The sequence below is a fragment of the Bufo gargarizans genome, chromosome 2 (genome assembly GCF_014858855.1).
Source record: "Bufo gargarizans isolate SCDJY-AF-19 chromosome 2, ASM1485885v1, whole genome shotgun sequence".
Classification (NCBI taxonomy): Eukaryota; Metazoa; Chordata; class Amphibia; order Anura; family Bufonidae; genus Bufo; species Bufo gargarizans.
Genome location: NC_058081.1, coordinates 284,281,799 through 284,305,489, shown reverse-complemented (window position 1 = coordinate 284,305,489; position 23,691 = coordinate 284,281,799). Strand labels below are relative to the sequence as shown.

The 23,691-nt window shown below is 42.1% G+C and overlaps 1 protein-coding gene across 13 annotated transcripts in view; it reads right to left on the bottom strand.

Annotated features, from left to right (window-relative positions):
• The window catches only part of NRCAM (neuronal cell adhesion molecule), a 212,208-nt gene that overhangs the window by 67,063 nt on the left and 121,454 nt on the right, over positions 1 to 23,691 (bottom strand). For 9 of the 13 annotated variants that reach the window (XM_044280341.1, XM_044280345.1, XM_044280347.1 and 6 more), the window contains exons 2-7: positions 9,971 to 10,158; positions 7,796 to 7,807; positions 6,581 to 6,686; positions 3,800 to 3,996; positions 1,169 to 1,291; positions 14 to 184 (exon numbers count right to left, since the gene is read on the bottom strand). In XM_044280341.1, coding sequence (XP_044136276.1) covers positions 14 to 184; positions 1,169 to 1,291; positions 3,800 to 3,996; positions 6,581 to 6,686; positions 7,796 to 7,807; positions 9,971 to 10,058 — 697 coding nt within the window. In that variant the 5' untranslated portion in view covers positions 10,059 to 10,158. The remainder of the gene's footprint in view (positions 1 to 13; positions 185 to 1,168; positions 1,292 to 3,799; positions 3,997 to 6,580; positions 6,687 to 7,795; positions 7,808 to 9,970; positions 10,159 to 23,691) is intronic. The other 4 variants (XM_044280343.1, XM_044280353.1, XM_044280352.1 and 1 more) reach the window with 1 other exon arrangement.

The following is a 23,691-nucleotide window of genomic DNA, read 5'->3' as shown; positions in this document are numbered from 1 at the left end:
ATAATATTCTTACTTGTTAGAACCTTCAAAGAAATGGGCTGCTTCTGATGGATAGTCTGAGTAAGGTTAAATCTTGCATAACAGATGTAAAAATCTCGTGAGTCCTCTGGTTGAACATTGGAGAAGTACAGGTCACCATTTAGACCCTGGGAAACCCTTCCATTCTGAGGTAAACGCTGGAAGACTGTAAGAAAATGTTATTCTAAATTATTAAGTTATACCCAGTTTATTTTGTAGGCTAATATTATTAAAGGGGTTTTCCAAGTATTAGAACGGAGGGGTCTGACTCTTGACATCTCTACAATCACCTGTTTGAGGAGGCCACGGCGCTCACAGGAGGCCATCTCACAACTTACCAAATACAGTGGATAGTGGCTGTGCTTGGTATTGCAGTTCAGCCCCATTCATTTGATTGGGATTGACCTGCACCTCAGTCATGTGACCAATTAACATGACGGCACTGGCCTAGGAAATCTTGGACAACCCCTTTAAATGTTACATATATTAATATAGTAAAAAGATGATAAGAACAAAGCATAGTAAGAACATACCCCGATAAAGATCACCAAGAATTTCATTTAGTTTGGGAATGTCCCAATATAAGTTTTACACAATGCAAGAAAATGTTATGTGGCATTATTCATGCTCCCCTCTTCGTCACAACACACCACAGCATGAAGAGTGCTGGATTTCAGGAGCGGCAGCAGTGACCGGAACAAGAGAGGTGAGCTGATTTTGGTCTGATCTGAGGTCTGATTAACATTGGGGGCCTGATCTGAGGTCCGATTGAGGGTCTTATTAACATTGCGAGTCTGATCTAAGTTCTGATTGGCGGTCTGAGCTGGGTTCTAATTAACATTGGGGGTCTAAGCAGAGGTCTTTTTGGGGTTTAATTAACATTGGGGTTCTGATCTGAGGTGTTTTTAGTTGTCTGAGCTGAGGTCTAATTAATATTGGGGGTCTGAGCTGAGGTCTGATTAACATTGGTGGTCTGACTGAGGGTCTGATGACATATTTTTTCTTACTTTCCTCCTCTAAAACCTAGTTGTGTCTTATACGGTGAAAAATACGGTACATTAGTTAATGTGCTTATTTTACATTTGCAATACAATAATGGTTGGAAGGAGTTGGAAAACCCCTTTAAGGCTTAAACAATACATTTACTTACAGTTATCCATCCAAAAAATTAGAGGTGGAGGTAAACCCTTTGGAGGCTTGCATGGCAAAACCAGGGGCATACCCTGTTGTATTACAATAGGTTCAATTTTCTCTTTAGTCCACAGTGGTGATCCTGTGAAAGAGAAACAATGAATTATTTTGATATAATACATTATACTATAATGTGAACAGTGCAAGGTCCAGTAAAAACTCTCTGTTTATGGATGGGTACAGACACAAATACTATTTACAGATATCGATTGTTTATAAAATCTAAAATAATAGTAGTGGCACATATGATCCCTTCCCCCTAATGCTATTTATGCAAGATTGTCTAATTTCTCCTAACAACCATGCAGAGAACAGCTTCTATTGTATAAACCACACTAAAATAAAAAGTATGCTCTGCTTGGTTTCTTTATAAAAGCTGTATCCTTTTTGGACACCTGTTTTTTCGATATAGTCTTTACTACTACCAAAATGTATGTACCATAAGGCCATGGTCTGAGTTGACATGGAAAACACATATTAGAGGATTAAAGGCATCTTTAGAGTGGCCAACGATCAGGGCAATTATTAGGAAGGAGCATCCCTAGAAACGCTCATTTCCAATAACAGTCCTATGTAAAGTTGTCACTGATCACCTGATGAACAGTCACCTAAATCATCGTTCATTGGCAATTGTGCAGTCTCAACAGCAATATTCTGCCCAGAAACAAGTAATGTGTATGGAGATGAGCAATCACTCATCCCCATACAGCGGAGGTCATTGCTGTATGTAAAATGCAGCTTTCATCTGCAGTACCGAGCAGGCAATTATCAGGAACAAACAGTTTGTTCTCGATAATTGCCTGCTTTGTTGGCGACTAAAGGTGGATTTTCAGGCAGATTATCAGGAACGACCTTTCCTGCAAATGCTCATTCCTGACAATTTGCCCATCTAAATGTTCCGCCGATCACCTGATGAACTAACTAAACACTCGTTAATTGGGTGATCCAGTTGTTCTTGCAGGCACATCAATCCTCGTTTCTGGGCAGCCGATCATGCTGTCTAAACAGCGATCTGCTGCCCAGAAACTGCCCTCATTCTCATACTGTCGGGATGGATCGCTTCCTTCCTGACAATCGGCTATAACATTGTGGGGTGTAAACCGGCCTTTACTTCCACATTCCTATGGAGGATACAAATGTGTATGTATTCTTAAATTATATTCCAGTTTTCTTAAATTAAACATTTGTTTTTGGCGCATGTTATACTAAGAAGTAGTTATAAAAAGGTTAACTAATGCCATGGTGAACAGCGTGTTTCCCACTCCCCCCATTTCATCTACAGAACAGTCAATTTGGGACTAATGTAGACTTTGGGATAATGTGGTCGGCTGTGCAATCTGTTATTTGTATAACAAGCTCACGTCTCACTGTGAAGCAAGTCCTCAAACTGTGATTTTCCATTTAAATGTTTCTCTTTCAATGTGCAAAAAATACAATATAAGTGTTTTGAAGTCGCCAACGTCCTGAAAGTAAGCATCACACCGAGTTCTCAGCATGGTCGCTATCTGGCTGGCTATAACTAACAGGAGCCGCAACCCTTTTCCATGCCTCTATAATAACCCAAACCACCACATAAATGGCCCAATAAATTACCGCACAGTTCACAACATTTCATTCACATGAAAACGAGACATGGAACTTGGAAGTTCACGGCATTCAGTGTGAAATATTACACATTAGCAGTAATTATGTAAATGAAAAGAATAGCATTTATAGCATCTAGGACTTTTGTCAACAACAGTACATCCAGTTCAACAGTGAATGGCTTGAATAAAGGAGAATAAAAAGGATTTGTAGTTCTGACATACAAGGAATGTGTGCAGTGGGTGAAAAGGAGTCTTAGTTGGCAAAGGTAAACACTGGGTAATGTACGAGAGCTCTAAAATGGAGAAGAATCAATGTCCTCAGTCCAAAATATAATTCAGCAGTAATACCTTAAGTAGTATTCATCTGTCCAAACATAACTATAAAAAATGTTTTAATAGTGCAACATCATAAAATTGCCTAAAAAGTCGTCTCAATTTCAAAGAAAAGAAATATTGTAGTTTTTGGATTTGGCAAAACAAATCTGACCTAGCACTTCATTTTATTGAAGTCATCTGTAGGTAGCCATTGAGATCCTGTGTATTAGGATACATTACCCAGGTTTACTTTTTGTTGGTATTGTGTTCTACAATCTCATCAATGAGATTGTATCATTCTGGGAGGTAATGATGTTTTGGGGGTCCCACAAATAGGAACATCTGAGGATAAGCTTGTACTTCCATGCAGTACATAACCAGGGCCGTGATTTGCCGTTACCTTCTAATAAGATGGCTTTGAGGAATTTAAAGATGTCTTTAATCAAAGAAAAGAAAAAGCAAGAGAATTAAACAGAAATTGAATGCAAAGCTCAAATGACTCAGTGACTGAATAAATGTACATGTATTATTCAGGAAGAGAGTGGTAATGACATAAAGAAAAGATAACATTATATAAAAAATGCAAGGAATAAAAAAAGAAAACAATGATAACACTATAATTTAAGAGATGAAAACATAAATAAAAGTACACTGTGCCTAAAATAACAAGGGTTAAAATAGTAACTTACTGGACTGACGGACGAGTATAACGTTTGATACAGCAGTACCACGGTCATTTTTGGCTGTGCACTGGTATTCTCCTTCATAAGCGTCTGCCTTTCCACCATTCATGATGTTTATTTCAAGGGTTCCTGAGTTGGCTTTCGTTGTCACCAGTGGGTCTTTTTCTGTGTCAAAATGTGTGCCATTGCGAGTCCAGGTGAAGCTGCAGGGTAAAGTTTGGATGTTAAAAACCTGATTACTATGTACTGTCATATGGACAAAATAATTCTAAATATAAAATATGCTTATGGAATTAGCCGGTGTGTTCCTATCTGAAGTACCTGTTCCAGGCTGTGCATGTATTGATGGCATCACTTGAAAACTGAGTGTTCTTAATATATCATTAAGACAAATGTGAAGAACCATTGGAAAAGCTTTCCAAGTTCAGTGGTATCCTGTGTATATTGCACACTCTCCCTTCCAAAGTCACAGTGATTACTGAGAGTCACAATTTGATCTCTACAAATAGGATATCATTACGGAAAGCATTCTAGAATAAACCTACTGTAACCACAAAAATGTGACATATGGAGAACCCATCACCATGAAAATGCAGGTCAATCTGCAGGGAGCATGTTATAGAGCAGGAGGAGCTGAGCAGATCGATATATGGTTTTGTGGGAAAAGATTCAGCAACACTCTCTGGCTCTCTCCCAGACAGTGGTATATAACCATTTTCTGGAAAATTGGAGCATATTTGATATGATTATTTATTTTTTTAACTCGCCAAATTGGAAACAAAATTAATTTAAAGAAATTAGTTTATCTCTATTACACTCTAAATGTATAAAATTACAAGTTTTATTGAATATTTTCCCACAAAACTATATCTCAATCTGCTCAGCTTCTCCTGCTCTATAACACACCGCCTGCAGATTATATTGCATTTTGTGGTAACAGTTTCTCTGATCTAAGTGGGCTGTTAATTATAGGGCTGTTCTAGGCTGAAGCATTTATCACCTATCCACTAGGTGATGAATGCTAGATCAGCGGAAACCCAACCGCACTACTCCATTTAGCCTGTTTCACATGAGCGTATAAAAATCCGTCAGTATTCCAGCTCTGGAATAAAAACAGATTAAGGATGATATACCATCAGTATTGCTTCTGTAATTCATCCAGATTTACAGGTGTATTACTTCCTTCCTACATTTTTGATGCACTCTAAAAGACTATAATGGGCGTATTTGGAAGAAAAAACTAACAACGCGAGGATATCCTTTCAGATACTGATGGAAATTATACACCCATGTGGATAGCGCTATTCATTAACATTAGCAGCAAGATACGGTACACAAAATATGTGCCTTATACGGACTGCAAATACACTGGCGTGAAAGAGGCTTTTCAGACTTACAGGTTAGATCCCCAATGATCTACCATTTATCTCCTATCCAGTGGAGAGGTGATAAATGTTTCAGGCTGAAATGTTCCTGTAATAGCATAAATTAAAATGACATAAAATACTTACACTCTTAATATTATACTGTAGTACATGCTAAATGCAGAACTCTACTACATGAAAAGTGCACCGGAAACATTCACTATGTAGTGTGAAGCAATTGTATGAATCACTGTTCCACTGTCCTACAAATGACACAAAAACACCACTACTGCAGGGATATATTCTGCTTAAGGCCGAATGCACACGGCCGAGAGCGGTCCGTGGTATGCCGGGCTGGATTCCTTTTCAGAGCAGGAGCGCACGGCGTCATTGGTTGCTATGACGCCGTGCGCTTCATGCCGTCGCTGCACTACAGTAATACACTATACGAGTGTATTGCCGTGCGCTTCATGCCGCCGCTGCTGTACAGTAATACACTCGTATAGTGTATTACTGTAGTGCAGCGGCGGCATGAAGCGCACGGCGTCATAGCAACCGATGACGCCGTGCGCTCCTGCTCTGAACAGGAATCCAGCCCGGCATACCACAGACCGCTCTCGGCCGCGGAACACGGCCGTGTGCATTCGGCCTAAATGTGTACTTCTGTCATAACAAGATGGCCAGAAATCACAAGAGTTCTTTCTGAGGGAACCATACATCCAACTTTCCTAGCCTATTTATAACATGCATAGCCTGACTAGTTGCCAAGAATAAGCCAATCAAGAGATGTAAAGAAATATACATCAAAAAGACATCCTTCATTCTTGTTAGCTCAATGACTTGTGAGCAATACTCTCACAGTCCTGTCCGTAGGCTGCATGTCTCATCTTATTACCACTGGAGTGATGTATCCTGATGTAATGGAGCTTTGTGAAGCTTGGGTTAAAACTGGACATTCACCTTCTTAGTGAAAAGTGGGCATAGTCGGGTGTCTGATATGCAGTAGGCACAAAGGCGGTCATTTATTAATCTGAAATATGCCAAAATTGGGCGTATTTGAGGTGCAGATTGCAGCACAATGATTAGTTGCACTGCTATCTGCGACTTCGCCAGGTCTAATATTGTAGGCGGGGAAGGGGACAGGCCGGCAAGCACGTCTCATTCATTATTTTCGACGCCTGTTTTAGGCATAGAAAATGGTCTAAATGTAAGACAAAAAAGGAAGCTGTCTTACATTTAGAACTGGCGCTGGATGCGCTGATGTTATGGAGGGGCCTGCGCCTCTTCATAACTTCGGCGGAACCACCGCCTGCTATGGGCCTTTATTAAGACCGTGTCTAAAACGCTGGTCGTAATAAATGTGCCCTAAAGACTTTAGCAGTTATGTTTGAACAAGTTGAATGAACATATAGGGACGACATACCTTGGCGGGGGCTTTCCCTTTGCCTCACACTGAATCACAATGTTTTCTCTTGGATCCACAATATAATTTTTGGGCGACTGGTGAGTAATAGTTGGAGGCTGAGGCACTGCAAAGTAAATTTGTAGAATTATAAAAATATAAAAAGTATAGTACATAAATTAGAAAAGAAAATAATGCTCATAAAAAAAACAAAATCTCTTAAAGTGAATTTCAAATGTTGAAATATTTTTTTCAGAATGGCAAAAATAAAAATCTTCTAATAATAAATGTAAGTAATTAAATTCACTTAATAAGAATAATAATAATTTCAAGGGCTACAGGGAATTAGGAAATTCCCATTGCCCTCCTGTAGAACAGTCAGCAAAATGCAGGCTGATGTTTTTGGAAGCCTGTAGCTCCTCTGTGGACCTCTAACACAGGCTGTTGAAGATTGAAGGCGCTTCACTTGAAGAGGATGAACATATGATATACAGAAGCAACAGTAATATTTAAACAGAGGAACAAAGGATCACACAAGTAAGGCTACTTTCACACTTGTGGCAGTGTGATCCGGCGGGCAGTTCCGTCGTCGGAACTGGCCGCCGGATCCGCCGATCTGCCGCTGACTGAAAGCATTTGTGAGACGGATCCGGATGCAGATCCGTCTCACAAATGCATTGCAAGGACGGATCCGTCTCTCCGCTTGTCATGAGGACCGACGGATCCGTCTTGTACATTTTTTCACATTTTTACTGATCTGCGCATGCGCATGCCGGAACGACGGATCCGGCATTCCGGTATTCTGAATGCCAGATCCGGCGCTAATACATTCCTATAGGAAAAAATGCCGGATCCGGCGTTCAGGCATGTCTTCAGTTTTTTTTCGCCGGAGAGAAAACCGTAGCATGTTGCGGTTTTCTCTTTTGCCTGATCAGTCAAAACGACTGAACTGAAGACATCCTGATGAATCCTGAACGGATTACTCTCTATTCAGAATGCATGGGGATAAAACTGATCAGTTCTTTTCCGGTATAGAGCCCCTGTGACGGAACTCTATGCCGGAAAAGAAAAACGCTAGTGTGAAAGTACCCTAAAACTATAAAGCAAAAAACTGAAATGATACCGTAAAAAGCCACAGCAAACACAAGTCCACTTGTAAATGTAAAAGCAGAAAAGCAAACTGCCGTACTTCTTTTCAACATGCTGCATAAAACAGATCTCAGCACAAAAACTTACATTTGTCTTGTACTTTTTCCCACAAGAGAATCAGTATTTGTAAAGATAAACAGAAATTAAGAGAATTGACTGTTAGTGAGAGAGACATATTTTTGACTATACTATTGTATATTAAATGAAGGAGAGGTCTGCCTTTCAGCATCCAAAGATCTACAAGTCTGGGTTGACATATTACCGTACATCATATATATTTCTAGGGCTCTATTTTACTGATAAATCCAAGACTCTATAGTTTAGAAAAAGGAAATAAGGGGCTTAGGCCCTGTTATATCAAATTGGTTTTGCGGCTATTTTTGGAGTAAATTCAGATTTTTCCGTCGTTTTACTTTATCAATAGTCTGTGACAGTGAGTTCCTGAAAAAGTCTGAAAAACGTGTCTCAGCTGCACTCCACTCCTGACCTGCCATAGCTGTGATAGGTGAAAATAAGTCAGAATGGGGTAGCTTGCCTGTGCTAAATTTAACAAGTGCTGGTCGCCACTTTCAGAAATTTGGTGCATAGTCATAGTGTGAAGTTAATTAGACCAGGATAACAATAAGAGTTACAAGGTGAACAATTTAACTGAATGTTGAGAAATCTTCCCACATGGCTATTATTACTATCAGTTCAAATATAAAATGCAAAAGAAAAAACATGATCTGTGAGCACGAATGTTACTACATCAGTGAAATGTCTTTTTGGTTCTCAAAACACACAGGTTTATGCTTAACTGTATTAAAAATCAACCACCATGTAGAATAAGGGAAAGCCTTAAAGGGGTTGTTTCACTTCAGTAAGTCGCATGTATCATGTAGAGAAAGTTAATACAAGGCACTTACTAATGTATTGTGAGTGTCCATATTGCCTCCTTTGCTGGCTTGATTTTTCCTTTAAATTATACACTTCTTGTTTCTATGGTTACGACCATCCTGCAATCCATCAGTGGTGGCCGTGGTTGTACACTATAGGAAAAAGCACCAGCCTATGTGCGCTCCCACAGTCCTGGCTACCAGAGAGGCTGATGCTTTTTCCTATAGTGTGCAAGCATAGCCATCGCTGATGGATTGCAAGGTGGTCTGTAACCATGGAAACGAGCAGTGTATAATGTGATGGAAAAATGAACCAAGCCAGGAAAGGAACCAATATAGATAATCACAAAACATTAGTAACTGCCTTGTATTAACTTTCTCTACAACAATTAACAATCTTTAAAATCTCCCGTGAGTCTGGATTTAAATGTTGGTAAGTTTGGTTGTGTGAAGTCTCCTAAGATCAGCCATATGAATCTGACATGAAGAATCCGATCAGAGACACAGGCACTATATACTACTACTATATATAACTATAACTGTACATACAGAATGTAGACTCGGGGCAGCACACCTTACATGACACTATTACATGGAGTGCTACATGGTTTGGGTTTTGCTACCAAGCAGCCATGTTTCTATAGTATATTCACACTGATGCCACAATATGATATACTGTTAAACCGTCTGTATACGGCATTTTAACAATGTTCCCATAATAATGGGTCGCCTATTGCTTGATTTCCCCAAAGACGGGTCTTGATTTCGGTGTGAGAGATACTTTTAGTAAGGGTATACGGTATAGGACATATGCAGTTCAGAAATTGACTTAAATGAACTACTGTATATTCTACACATTAACAAATACAGTGTCACTGAAGGATTATCATGTAGAAAATGATATTAAATGAACCAGCAATAAGGTATAATCATTTCATGTGCCCAAGTACCAATCATTTATTCATGTAGCACTGTACTTATGGAAGAAAACTTAAGGGGGTTGTCCGGGTTCAGAGCTGAACCCAGACATACCCCCATATACACCCATGCAGCCCCCCTAATTTTTCATGCTCCGATCCTCTCCTTTGCAAAGGCTTTTTTAGGAGATCCAGTGATGTACCGGGCTCTCCATAGGGACTGCTAGGCGGAGGCTTCAGCACAGCACTGAGCACTGTGACGTCACCAGGAACACTGCTAGGTGGAAGCCTCTGCCTAGCAGTGTGAAAATATATTTAAAAAAAAGCCTTTGCTCATATAAGGGGGGCCGGAGGGATGCCATTACTGCACACCTTAAGAAATCAGGCTTTTAGCTGAGATGCTGCCTATGGGAGTCCGTGACACACATATTACGTATTACAGCAAACCTAAAAAGAAGGCCGATACTTACGGTCAAGTGGCACCTCCAGTGCGGTAATTACTTGGCACAAGACAAGTACCAGAGAAACTCTGCTTGGGAATAATCTTTTTTTCTGCATTATTTAAGCTGCCTTAATCTCCTGCTGGGAGACAGAAGCCTTCCTTCTTAGCACAACAGATTTCTTCACAATATGAATCCAAGTGTCATGAAGACAGAAGCTGAAACAAACAAAACAAAAACACATTGATATACAATTATATGGAACACAGCAACTACATCCTCAAAGGGCACGGCAAAAAAACTCTGCACACCCAAAAAGCCAAGATGTGCAACTGAATTGAATGCACAAATGATGAAAAATGATCTCTTATATAAATATATTAGCAGTATATAGGACGTATATGACGTCTGCCTCGTGAGAAAACACATTCAATAAGAAATCATTAGGATTTTCCTTAGGGATACGGCATGGCTGAGTACTACAGGATCACATATTTATGTCCGGACATTGCTTCTTCACTTATGTCCATTACTAGGACAGCTGTCAAAACGATATTGTGGACATCAAAAACAGGCAGTCCAAAAGTGCTGATGCCGGAAACCCACAAGGACTTCATGAACTAACGGCAGGCCATCATTTCATTCAATTCTGAAAAGATTTAATGGAGATTTCGAGAAGTAACCCCTTCTACGAAGGTAACCGTAAATTACATCCAAGGGTTAAAGAAATTATGTTGCTGGAATACAACCATACAGGACAATAAAGTAAATGGTTTGCTACTGAAGGAGGAATTACTGTCTTTACAGCTACTGACAATCTGTTCCAGCCATGATGTCTGATAAGGCGGGCTCCCAAAATGCTTGTGATACTTAGGCTACTTTCACACTGGCGTTTGGTGCGGATCCGTTCAGATAATACAACCGCATACATCCGTTCAGAATGGATCCGTTTGTATTATCTTTAACATAGCCAAGCCCATTGAAAGTCATTGGGGGACGGATCAGTTTTCTATTGTGACATATTGTGTCAGTGAAAACGGATCCGTCCCCATTGACTTACATTGTGTGCCAGGACGGATCCGTTTGGCTCAGTTTCGACAGACGGACACCAGAGCGGAATGGTGACTGATCGGAGGCAAACTGAGCGGATCCGTATCCATTCAGAATGCATTAGGGCAAAACTGATCTGTTTTGGACCGCTTGTGTGAGCCCTGAACGGATCTCACAAACAGAAACCAAAACGCCAATGTGAAAGTAGCCTTAAGGAAAAAAAAACTGTGGCCAAAAGGTAACTGCACCTACAAAAGGATTCTGGAAAAATATTTTTGGTTTGGAGGATGCAACTTGAAAAAAAACACTGAGCACAGTGAAGCTGGAATGGGGTGTGAAAAGACATCTAAGATGTTGAAAGCTGAATGCAATGCTTTACAACGAAGACTTTAGGAATCTACTGTATATTACATAAAGTGGTTTTCCCACTTCAGCAAGTGGCATTTAACATGTAATATGGAATAACTATAACCTATATGAGGGGCCTGGGCATTTGGTAGCATCTCCTGTCCCGACCATCAGGGATCTGTAGCTGTAACCAATGGAAAAATAAATCAAGCCAGCAAAGGAGGCAATATGGACAATCACAATACATTAGGAAGTGCCTTGTATTAACTTTATCTACATGATAAAGGCCATTTGCTGAAATGAGACAACCCCTTTAAGATTCCTATAAGCAGAGACGGGTAGACTTGAGAATTCTTTGCCTTGGTCCATATTCTGATATTTTGACTACTCTGTTACTCAGCCGAGCTGAATATAAGAACATAACATGCAAGAAAAATATAATTTGATAGTATGGTTAAATACTGAAATGATATACCTTATACTCCATATGCAGTTAGCCTTCATAGAGCTTTTCCTGCAATCAACATATTTCTAATATCTACGTGATATGACCAATGAATCAATAATTGCTGAACATGAGTGAGGGCTCCGTCACCAGAGGTGTACACACATGAACAGAGACATCTGTATACAGCTGCATACTCCACCCTCATGCTGATGCTTTCATGTATGATTTCCATTATAACACTTAATGATTAGGCTGGGTTCACACCTGAACTTATTCGATAAGCGCTTTTTATAGGCGTTTTTATCAGGCGTTTTTTAGGCGTATTTTGGAAACACGCGTAGTACTCGTTTGTGTGATTAACCACAGAGGCATCCAATGGAAAACTGCCACAATACGCCCCAAAGAAGCTCCTGTACTTCTTGGGGCGCAGGGCGTTTTACAGCGCGTTCGTACGCACTGTAAAACGCTCAGGGGAGAACCATGCCCATAGGGAAACATTGGTTTTTGCCTGTTGAGCGTTTTACAGCACGTAGGAACGCGCTGTAAAACGCTCAGGTGTGAATCTAGCCTTACAAGTGACTCAAACACCAGTGAGGAATACAAATTACCATGCACTTACTGAACATGAGTGAGGGCTCCGTCACCAGAGGTGTACACACATGAACAGAGACATCTGTATACAGCTGCATACTCCACCCTCATGCTGATGCTTTCATGTATGATTTCCATTATAACACTTAATGATTAGGCTGGGTTCACACCTGAACTTATTCGATAAGCGCTTTTTATAGGCGTTTTTATCAGGCGTTTTTTAGGCGTATTTTGGAAACACGCGTAGTACTCGTTTGTGTGATTAACCACAGAGGCATCCAATGGAAAACTGCCACAATACGCCCCAAAGAAGCTCCTGTACTTCTTGGGGCGCAGGGCGTTTTACAGCGCGTTCGTACGCACTGTAAAACGCTCAGGGGAGAACCATGCCCATAGGGAAACATTGGTTTTTGCCTGTTGAGCGTTTTACAGCACGTAGGAACGCGCTGTAAAACGCTCAGGTGTGAATCTAGCCTTACAAGTGACTCAAACACCAGTGAGGAATACAAATTACCATGTACTTACTGAACATGACTGAGGGCTCCGTCACCAGAGGTGTACACACATGTAAGGTAACATCCATGTACTTACTGAACATGACTGAGGGCACTGTCACCAGAGGTGTACACACATGTAAGGTAACATCCATGTACTTACTGAACATGACTGAGGGCACTGTCACCAGAGGTGTACACGCATGTAATGTACTTACTGAACATGACTGAGGGCTCTGTCACCAGAGGTGTACACGCGTGTAATGTACTTACTGAACATGACTGAGGGCTCTGTCACCAGAGGTGTACACGCATGTAAGGTAACATCCATGTACTTACTGAACATGACTGAGGGCTCTGTCACCAGAGGTGTACACGCATGTAAGGTAACATCCATGTACTTACTGAACATGACTGAGGGCTCCGTCACCAGAGGTGTACACGCATGTAAGGTAACATCCATGTACTTACTGAACATGACTGAGGGCACTGTCACCAGAGGTGTACACACATGTAAGGTAACATCCATGTACTTACTGAACATGACTGAGGGCACTGTCACCAGAGGTGTACACACATGTAATGTACTTACTGAACATGACTGAGGGCTCTGTCACCAGAGGTGTACACGCATGTAATGTACTTACTGAACATGACTGAGGGCTCTGTCACCAGAGGTGTACACGCATGTAATGTACTTACTGAACATGACTGAGGGCTCTGTCACCAGAGGTGTACACGCATGTAATGTACTTACTGAACATGACTGAGGGCTCTGTCACCAGAGGTGTACACGCATGTAAGGTAACATCCATGTACTTACTGAACATGACTGAGGGCTCTGTCACCAGAGGTGTACACGCATGTAAGGTAACATCCATGTACTTACTGAACATGACTGAGGGCTCCGTCACCAGAGGTGTACACGCATGTAAGGTAACATCCATGTACTTACTGAACATGAGTGAGGGCACTGTCACCAGAGGTGTACACACATGTAAGGTAACATCCATGTACTTACTGAACATGAGTGAGGGCTCCGTCACCAGAGGTGTACACACATGTAATGTACTTACTGAACATGACTGAGGGCTCTGTCACCAGAGGTGTACACGCATGTAATGTACTTACTGAACATGACTGAGGGCACTGTCACCAGAGGTGTACACGCATGTAATGTACTTACTGAAAATGACTGAGGGCTCTGTCACCAGAGGTGTACACGCATGTAAGGTAACATCCATGTACTTACTGAACATGACTGAGGGCTCTGTCACCAGAGGTGTACACGCATGTAAGGTAACATCCATGTACTTACTGAACATGACTGAGGGCTCCGTCACCAGAGGTGTACACGCATGTAAGGTAACATCCATGTACTTACTGAACATGAGTGAGGGCACTGTCACCAGAGGTGTACACACATGTAAGGTAACATCCATGTACTTACTGAACATGACTGAGGGCACTGTCACCAGAGGTGTACACACATGTAATGTACTTACTGAACATGACTGAGGGCTCTGTCACCAGAGGTGTACACGCATGTAATGTACTTACTGAACATGACTGAGGGCTCTGTCACCAGAGGTGTACACGCATGTAAAGTAACATCCATGTACTTACTGAACATGACTGAGGGCTCCGTCACCAGAGGTGTACACGCATGTAAGGTAACATCCATGTACTTACTGAACATGACTGAGGGCTCTGTCACCAGAGGTGTACACGCATGTAAGGTAACATCCATGTACTTACTGAACATGACTGAGGGCTCTGTCACCAGAAGTGTACACACATGTACAGTAACATCCATGTACTTACTGAACATAAGTGAGGGCTCCGTCACCAGAGGTGTACACGCATGTAAGGTAACATCCATGTACTTACTGAACATGAGTGAGGGCTCCGTCACCAGAGGTGTACACGCATGTAAGGTAACATCCATGTACTTACTGAACATGAGTGAGGGCTCCGTCACCAGAGGTGTACACGCATGTAAGGTAACATCCATGTACTTACTGAACATGAGTGAGGGCTCCGTCACCAGAGGTGTACACGCATGTAAGGTAACATCCATGTACTTACTGAACAAGACTGAGGGCTCCGTCAGGAGAGGTGTACACGCATGTACAGTAACATCCATGTACTTACTGAACAAGACTGCTTATAATTTTGTCTCATAGACTGGGGACCCTCCATAGGGCATGTGGACAACCCCTTTTAAAGGGCATGTTTACATATCTGTGCCTTTCTGGTATTATCTCAAAGAGTTTATACTTCAGAATATGATTATACAATTCAATCATTTCAAAGGAATGAAGCCATCATTTTTCTCAGCAATGCGGGCACATATCAACATGGGAACACAGATGCCTTCAGCTGCCAAGCGCACATGTAACAGGTCAGACAGAGTCATAGGTACAAATCTGCTGACAGATGTCATTTAAGTAAATGTTAAAGAAGACCTGTCACCTCTCCTGACATGACTGTTTTAGTAACTACTTACATTCCCGTGTAATAACAGTTCTGGGGCATCTATTCTATTACTTTTTTATTCCTGCTAGAAGTTATGAATGAATTACTAGAAGTCTGCAATGAAGGTCTAGATGGGTATTACCAATTGGGAGTTTGTCCCTGCACCGTCTGAAGCTGGCAGCATCTAGTGGACAGATTCAGACTGTGTAGGGAAAAACTCCCAACTAGTAACACCCATCTGGACCTTCATTGCAGACTGCTAGTAATAGCAGGAATAATATAGGAATGGCACCAAACAAAGTCATAAGAAAACATTTTCCAGACTTTTACATGGGAGATGGAAGTTGTTGCTAAAACAGACATGTCTGGAGAGGTCTCTTAGAGGTTAGAGACTCAAATCTAGATGGATAAAAGGATATTCAGAAGATTATATTTTGCTTGAAGCCACAATAGTGCACATTAATGTGTAATACACACAGTATTATAGATTGACACCATCTACTAGACAAAGTAATTCTTGGCTTTCAACTAAAAACATGGTGTTACAATGCTGTCATTATAGCAAAAAAACAAAAACAAAAAAAAACAACCTTTTTCTTGTCATGGCCATAGGGGGAGATTTATCAAACCGGTGTAAAGTAGAACTGGCTAAGGCTAGTTTCACACTAGCGGCAGGGGAGTCTGGCAGGCTGTTCCGGCGGGTGAACAGCCTGTCGGATCCATCCTGCTGCTAGTTCACATGTGGAACCCCCCCCCCCCCCCCCCCCCTCCGGACTGCCACTCCGTCCCCATTGACTATAATGGGGGCGGGGGCGGAGTTCCGGCGGCAGCACGGCAGCCGGACTAAAAGTACGACATGCAGTACTTTTAGTCCAGCTGCCTATCGCCATGTGCTCCCCCCTTATAGTCAATGGGGACGGAGCGGCAGTCCGGGGGCACACGTGAACTAGCGGCAGGACGGATCCGACAGGCTGTTCACCCAGCGGAACAGCCTGCCGGAGTTCCCTGCCGCTAGTGTGAAAGTACCCTTAGTCTGTTGAAAATGGCCCATTTTACCAATGTAATGTGAATGTAGTCTTAGGCTTCGCTCACATCACCGTTTAGCCTTTCCGTTCTCCTGCTCCGTTTAGGACTGAGCCAAACGGAGCCCTTAGGACGCCATAGACTATAATGGGGTCCGTTATGTTTCCGCTCAGAAGATTAAGCGGAGACAAAAGTCCTGCATGCACAACTTGTCTCCGCTCCAAAATCATCTTCTGAGCGGAAACCTAACGGACCCCATTATAGTCTATGGAGTCCTTAGGTTCAATTCGGCTCAGTAATGTGCCCAATCCGTCCTTTCCGTTCTCTATGCTCCTAAACTGAGCAGAAGAACGGAAAGGCTGAATGGTGATGTGAGCGAAGCCTTACAGTTTTGACTTCAAACCCGACATCAGAATGACACGTGTGTACTGTATTTGCATTACAGCTCAATGAAGGCAGGTACACAGTTTTAAAGGGAATCTGTCACTAGCAATTTACCCAAATTTTTTTTTTCATGAATCCATGTTTAACAGAGTACCTTTTTTCCATCTGTCTTGTTCTTTTTATTGTGAGTCTTGTCATTTCTTCAAAAATCGATTCTTATGATATGTAAATGACGCTGTAAGGAGCCCAGAGGGGCGTTATTCTTTCTCCACGGTGCCCAGGAACGCCCCTCTGAAGTGCCGTGCCCGGCTAAATTTGAAAACTAATAATGCCTCCAAGTTCATCTAAATCGCCTCCCAGAGGCGCGGCTAAGTGCTCAACAACCCGTCCCCCCCCCCCCCCCCAGCGCCGCGTTCTGCTGCAAACACCCCGATCCTCCTCTCGCCGGCATCCCAAATCCCGCGCAGGCGCAGTGTCGGCGATTGCCTGCGCTATGATAAGATGACTGACGGCACTGCGTGGGATTTGGGATGCCGGCAAGAGGAGGATCGGGGTGTTTGCAGCAGAGCGCGGCGCTGGGGGGGGGGGGGGGGGGGTGTTGAGCACTTAGCTGATTTAGGCGATTTAGATGAACTTGGAGGCGTTATTAGTTTTCAAATTTAGCCTGGCACGGCACTTCAGAGGGGCGTTCCTGGGCACCGTGGAGAAAGAATAACGCCCCTCTGGGCTCCTTACAGCGTCATTTACATATCATAAGAATCGATTTTTTGGAGAAATGACAAGACTCACAATAAAAAGAACAAGACAGATGGAAAAAAGGTACTCTGTTAAACATGGATTCATGAAAAAAAAACAAATTGGGTAAATTGCTAGTGACAGATTCCCTTTAAAGGGACGCACTTTATTAAAACATTCATTCACTAAATTAAAACACCGTTTTTCTTTGTTGATCTGAGGCTCCATTCTTGAGTTATGATGCTTTTTCTTGTTATTCAAATTAGGCTTTTGGTGCAATGAGGGCATCACCATTGCTCTTGATTTACTCAAGCTCCACTTCCTTCTGTGGCCAGTCTCTTGATAGCTGCTTTGCCACTGCCTGGCCCTGTCCATCAAAGCAGCCAGGGAGTGGATGATCACAGAAATAAGTGAGGCTTGGGTGCAACAAGAGCAATGGTGATGCCCTCATTGCACCAAAATCCTAATTTGCATATTAAGATTAAAGACGACCTTTCACCAGAATAAAACTTCTAAAGTAACTATACAGGCATGTAGAGCGGCACCCAGGCCCCCCCCCCCCCCTGCACTTACTGCTATACCTGGGCGCCGCTCCGTTCTCCCGTTATTGCCTCCGGTATCTTCAGAGTTAGGCTCCACCCAGGGGAACCTGCCGTCGGCTCATTCTACCATGCTGTAGCGCTGGCCAATCACAGCGCTCAGCTCATAGCCTGAGAGAAAAAAAAGCCTCTCAGGCTATGAGCTGAGCGCTGTGATTGGCCAGCGCTGCAGCATGGGAGAAGGAGGTGCCGGCAGGTTCCCCTGGGTGGAGCCTAACTCTGAAGATACCGGAGGCTATAACGGGAGAACGGAGCGGCGCTCAGTTATAACAGTAAGTGCAGGGGGTCCCTGGGCGCCGCTCTACATGCCTGTATAGTTAGTTTGGAAGTTTTATTCTGGTGAAAGGTCCTCTTTAAGTATCATAACTTGGGAAAAGAGCCTCAGATTGACAAAGGAAAAACAGTGTTTTAATCAGGAGAACCACATCTATGTGCCTGTGCAGAGTTGTATGGGGAGGTCACTGCTGACACATTCCCTTTAAATGGAGAGGAGACCCCTTCCAATGCACCCAGCTTTATCAAGCCTTCACTAATCAACTATTAAAGAACTATTCGCCTTAAATAATTTATAAATCATAAATATATGTTAATAACATTGGGATCTTGCAGCATTAATTCAGAATATCTTTTAATTAATTTATTTAAACTCCAACTACATCTTCATTTTATAATCCACTCACGCAGTTTAGACTTTAAGCCCAGCAGTATACTGCATGACCTCATTTTATCAACTTCAGCCTAAAGCCTGGACTTTCAGCTAATGCATTTTTAGCCTCTGAGCTAAACATTGAAATATTAGGGAAAAAATATACGCAATGTTTAATGTGAATCCTAAAAGCTTCATCTTTTCACTTTAGAGCTGCAAACAAGTAGTTTACTATATAACAGAAGCTTGGAGAAATGCATTTTCAAGCAGGGCTGAATGACTTCTGGTAATCAGGTCATCACAGTGAAATGTGTCCTCCTGACCACAGCCTGTAAGTCCTCGCTACTGAAAGCGTGCTCGCTTGTATGTTCCAGATGCCATTAGGATCCTCTATGTGGAAACCACATTATGTTCTGAGTTACAGGTTACAAACCCTTAGATATGTTGTTTTCTGGCAACTTCTTGGCCTTTTAAAATACACATCTTAATGATAGTTTACATCATGGCATGCCGATGCAAGTACGAGTTAGATATGAATGTGAGCTCCGATAAACTGCAACAATAAGTGGTAAGAAGTGGTCAAAGGGTCTTCACGGACGCTGCAGGAATACATATCTGATGACATTCATAGACTATGTAAGAAAAATTTAATTTTTGATCAATGTTAAAGGGGGCATATTCACAGGATATGCCATAAATGTTTCCTAGATTCAGGTCCCATCTATGAGACCCACTCCTTTCTCCAGAATGGGTTCTCCAGACCCTTACACCATGGCCATTATGAATAGAGAGGTGGCTGCACATGTGGGTCCCACAGATAGATACAAATCCCACTTGTGTGGCATGCAGCCATCAGGAATTTCTCTGGGACCCGCATGTGCGAGTTCCTCTGTGTTCATAGTGGCTGTGGAATGGGGTCTCCTTTCTGGAGCTAGGGGGAGGTCCCAGAGGTGGGACCTGAATGTTTCAGACATGTATAGGATATACTATGGATAAGCTATAAAAGTCTATAGGGACATTTCTCAAACCAGATATGCCTGGCTCTTGGTGGAAAAATGTCACACAACATGCCGATTACAGTGTTTTCTGTTACATTTCTGCGACATTTAGGAGCCATGCTAGTTTTCAAAGTGGTCTATCTTTAAAGGGTTTTCCGAGATTTTAATACTGATGACCTATCCTCAGGATAGGTCCTCAGTATCTGATCGGTGGGGGTCTGAGACCCGGGACCCCGGGCAATCAGCTGTTGGAGAAGACACAGGCTCTCCTGTGAGAGCTGTGGCCTTCTCGCCACTTACCAAGCACATTGCTGTACATTGTATAGCGGCTGTGCTTGGTATCGTGCTACGCCCCATTCACTTCTCTGGGGCTGACCTGCACTTAGACTATGTGACAGATGAACGTGTCGTCAATGGCCTAGGAAAACTGAGGATAGGTCGTAAGTATCAAAATCTGAGAAAACCCCTTTAAGGCTGAAAAGTTGGATTAGACCTGGATTATGGCACATTTAGTATCTGCGACACTTGAAATATCGTGGAAAAGTCGCATCCTATGCCAGGTGCATTTTTTTAGGACTAACTCATACAACACAGTTGTACCAAGTACATGAAAACTGTGTGCAATTTCATGATAAATTTGGTGCAACCATGCAATGCAAAACCAGACTTAGGCCTCTTTCACACTTGCGTTGTCCGGATCCGGCGTGTACTCCACTTGCCGGAATTACACGCCGGATCCGGAAAACCGCAAGTAAACTGAAAACATTTGAAGACGGATCCGTCTTCAAAATGCGTTCAGTGTTACTATGGCATCCAGGCTATTAAAGTCCTGGTTGCCATAGTAGGAGCGGGGAGCAGTATACTTACAGTCCGTGCGGCTCCCGGGGCGCTCCAGAGTGACGTCAGAGCGCCCCATGCGCATGGATGACGTGCCATGCGATCACGTCATCCATGCGCGTGGGGCGCCCTGACATCACTCTGGAGCGCCCCGGGAGCCGCACGGACGGTAAGTATGCTGCTCCCCCGCTCCCCACTACACTTTACCATGGCTGCCAGGACTTTAGCGTCCCGGCAGCCATGGTAACCATTCAGAAAAAGCTAAACGTCGGATCCGGCAATGTGCCGAAACGACGTTTAGCTTAAGGCCGGATCCCGATCAATGCCTTTCAATGGGCATTAATTCCGGATCCGGCCTTGCGGCAAGTCTTCAGTATTTTTGGCCGGAGCAAAAAGCGCAGCATGCTGCGGTATTTTCTCCGGCCAAAAAACGTTCCGTTCCGGAACTGAAGACATCCTGATGCATCCTGAACGGATTTCAGTCCATTCTGAATGCATTAGGATAAAACTGATCAGGATTCTTCCGGCATAGAGTTCCGTAGGCTACTTTCACACTAACGTTTTTGCTGGATCCGTCAGGTTCAGCAAAAACGCTTCAGTTACTGATAATACAACCATCTGCATCCGTTATGAACGGATCCGGTTGTATTATCTTTAACATAGCCAAAACTGATCCGTTTCGAACGCCATTGAAAGTCAATGGGGGACCAATCCGTTTTCTATTGCGCCAGATTGTGTCAGAGAAAACGGATCTGTCCCCATTGACTTGCATTGATTTTTCCACTTTTCCCAGGAAGGAAAGCAAAATACAACATGTTGTGGTTTGCTCTACGGTCTGGGAACGCAACTAAACAGAACGAAATGCATTTTGGAGCATTCTGTTCTGTTCAGTTCAATTTTGTCCCTATTGACAATAAATGGGGACAAAACGGAAGCTTTTTTTTTCCGGTATTGAGCCCCTATGACGAAACTCAATACTGTAAAACTTTAACGCTAGTGTGAAAATACCCTTAAAATTGACATAAAAACCATATCAAATGATAAATAAATGTCCCCCTATGATCTGAAAAATACCTTTAATTAAATTTCTTGATTTAAAAAAAAATGACATAATAATGTACAATACATACACATTTTTAGATGAACTTTCCTTTAAATGTTATTGATATGATAGTTTACATGTACAAAAATATAATTTCATTGCAACAATGACTGCAGTATAGCCATGTATACAACATATTTTAAAACTGAATTTTTTTCTAACTTTGTATAATGAGGTAAAACAACATTGTATCTATTTTGCTTTTATATTTCTTTTTATATCTACTTCTTTAAATGACGTATGTCAATCTATTTTTGAAAAATTTAAAAATTTTATAAAAAAAGCTTATTATCAAAATGAAATATTTAACTATGTAGAAAATAAATGCTATCAAAGTGACACTCTAGGGAAATAACATTGAAAAATCCAGCTTTTTCAGAAGTTAGGTGCCCATTCCACCCTAAGTTATGCCCAATTTTCCCCATTATAGTGTTGGTTAAGCGACTAGGTTTGGTCAAAAACCAACAAAACATACAGTATGACAAAAAAACTCTCAAAGGACAGTTTTTATAATTATCGGTGCAGAGCCACATTCCAATACTCTGAAAACAATTATTTACACTACAACACTTACAAATACATCTCTTGACTTCCGTCCCATTATAATGACTAGACAAGTGCACTCTATGCTAATTTCCTAGGTAAAAAATATCATGCTTTTTAGGTTTCCTTCGTTTTATAAGACGCATTTTTTTCTACCAAAAGTGGAATTATGGAGGAGCTCACTAGTATGTAGTAAGTGCGGGGAGTCGGGAGTGAGGCTGGTACTCATCGTCCCTGACCTTCCTCCCTGTGGCCACGCGGCACTGTCCTGTCTGCCTACAGCACTAGGACTTACTGCATGCTGTCAGGTGACAGTGCAGCGCGTGCACAGAGACGATCAGGAAGTGAAAAATGCATGGGAGACCGCCGGACCCACAGAGGAGCGGCAGAACAGGAGGGGTAAGTGAATTTATTCATTTTCAGATCTGATCTGAAATCCATTACAGGGGTCTGTCATGGAGGTCTGATCTAAGGTCTAAAATGGGGGTCTGACATGTTGGCCTGATGGGAGTCTGATCTGAAGTCTGATATGGGGTTATGATCGTAGGATCTGACATGGGGGTTTGATCTGATGTCCTGGTACTGGGGTCTTATCTGAGTTCTGATATGGGGGTATGATCTAAGGATCTAACATGGAAGTGATTTGAGGTCCTGATATGGGGTCTGATGTGAGCATCTGATATGGGGGTCTGATCTGAGGATCTGATATGGTGATCTGATGAAAAGTTTTTTTCTCCTCTAAAACTGCAATGTGGCTTCAGCGGTGTGCCCTTCTGTGTTTGGGGACCCCGTATAAGTTTATCACAGACGGTATCATTTACATATCAAATGAATACCACTGTATCATATAAAGTAATATATAATAATTTGGTATGATACTCTGTGTGACTTCTAAGTTCATTTTGTCTCTTAGTGTGATCAAAGCAGATGAAGACAGAGTCATGGGGCATAGATTTAAGGGGAATTATCCCAAGCTATGATTTAGCAAACCTGGACAACAAATTATTGATGCAAGCTTGAATTGATTTTGGTGGCAAATCCTCATTTCTGTATCAAACACTGAAATCACACATTAACTCTTTCAACTACTCTCGGCACACATAAGTACTGCAACAACAATTAAAGTTGCATACTGTATATACAGTAATGGCATGTTAGTGTAATGTAATTTATGTGACATGTAACAGGTTTTTAGTATGGAACTCATGTTTATTTATGCGTAGCCACTATGATTAGTCCAAAAACGGACACCTAACTAATGTATAAGCAATGATAACTTAAAATACTGTCGCAGTGTCATGAGGAGGAAGAAGGCAGAGAGGGGAAGATGTTATCTGAGAGATAATCTACATGAAAATAGGAGTTGTAGAATTGGGATCACATCATGACAGTTCCATTTCTCACTTGATAGGTCTAGATATAGACGCCCACATTTTTCAGTGTACAATTCTGTCAGATGACTGCCAAAAATACAT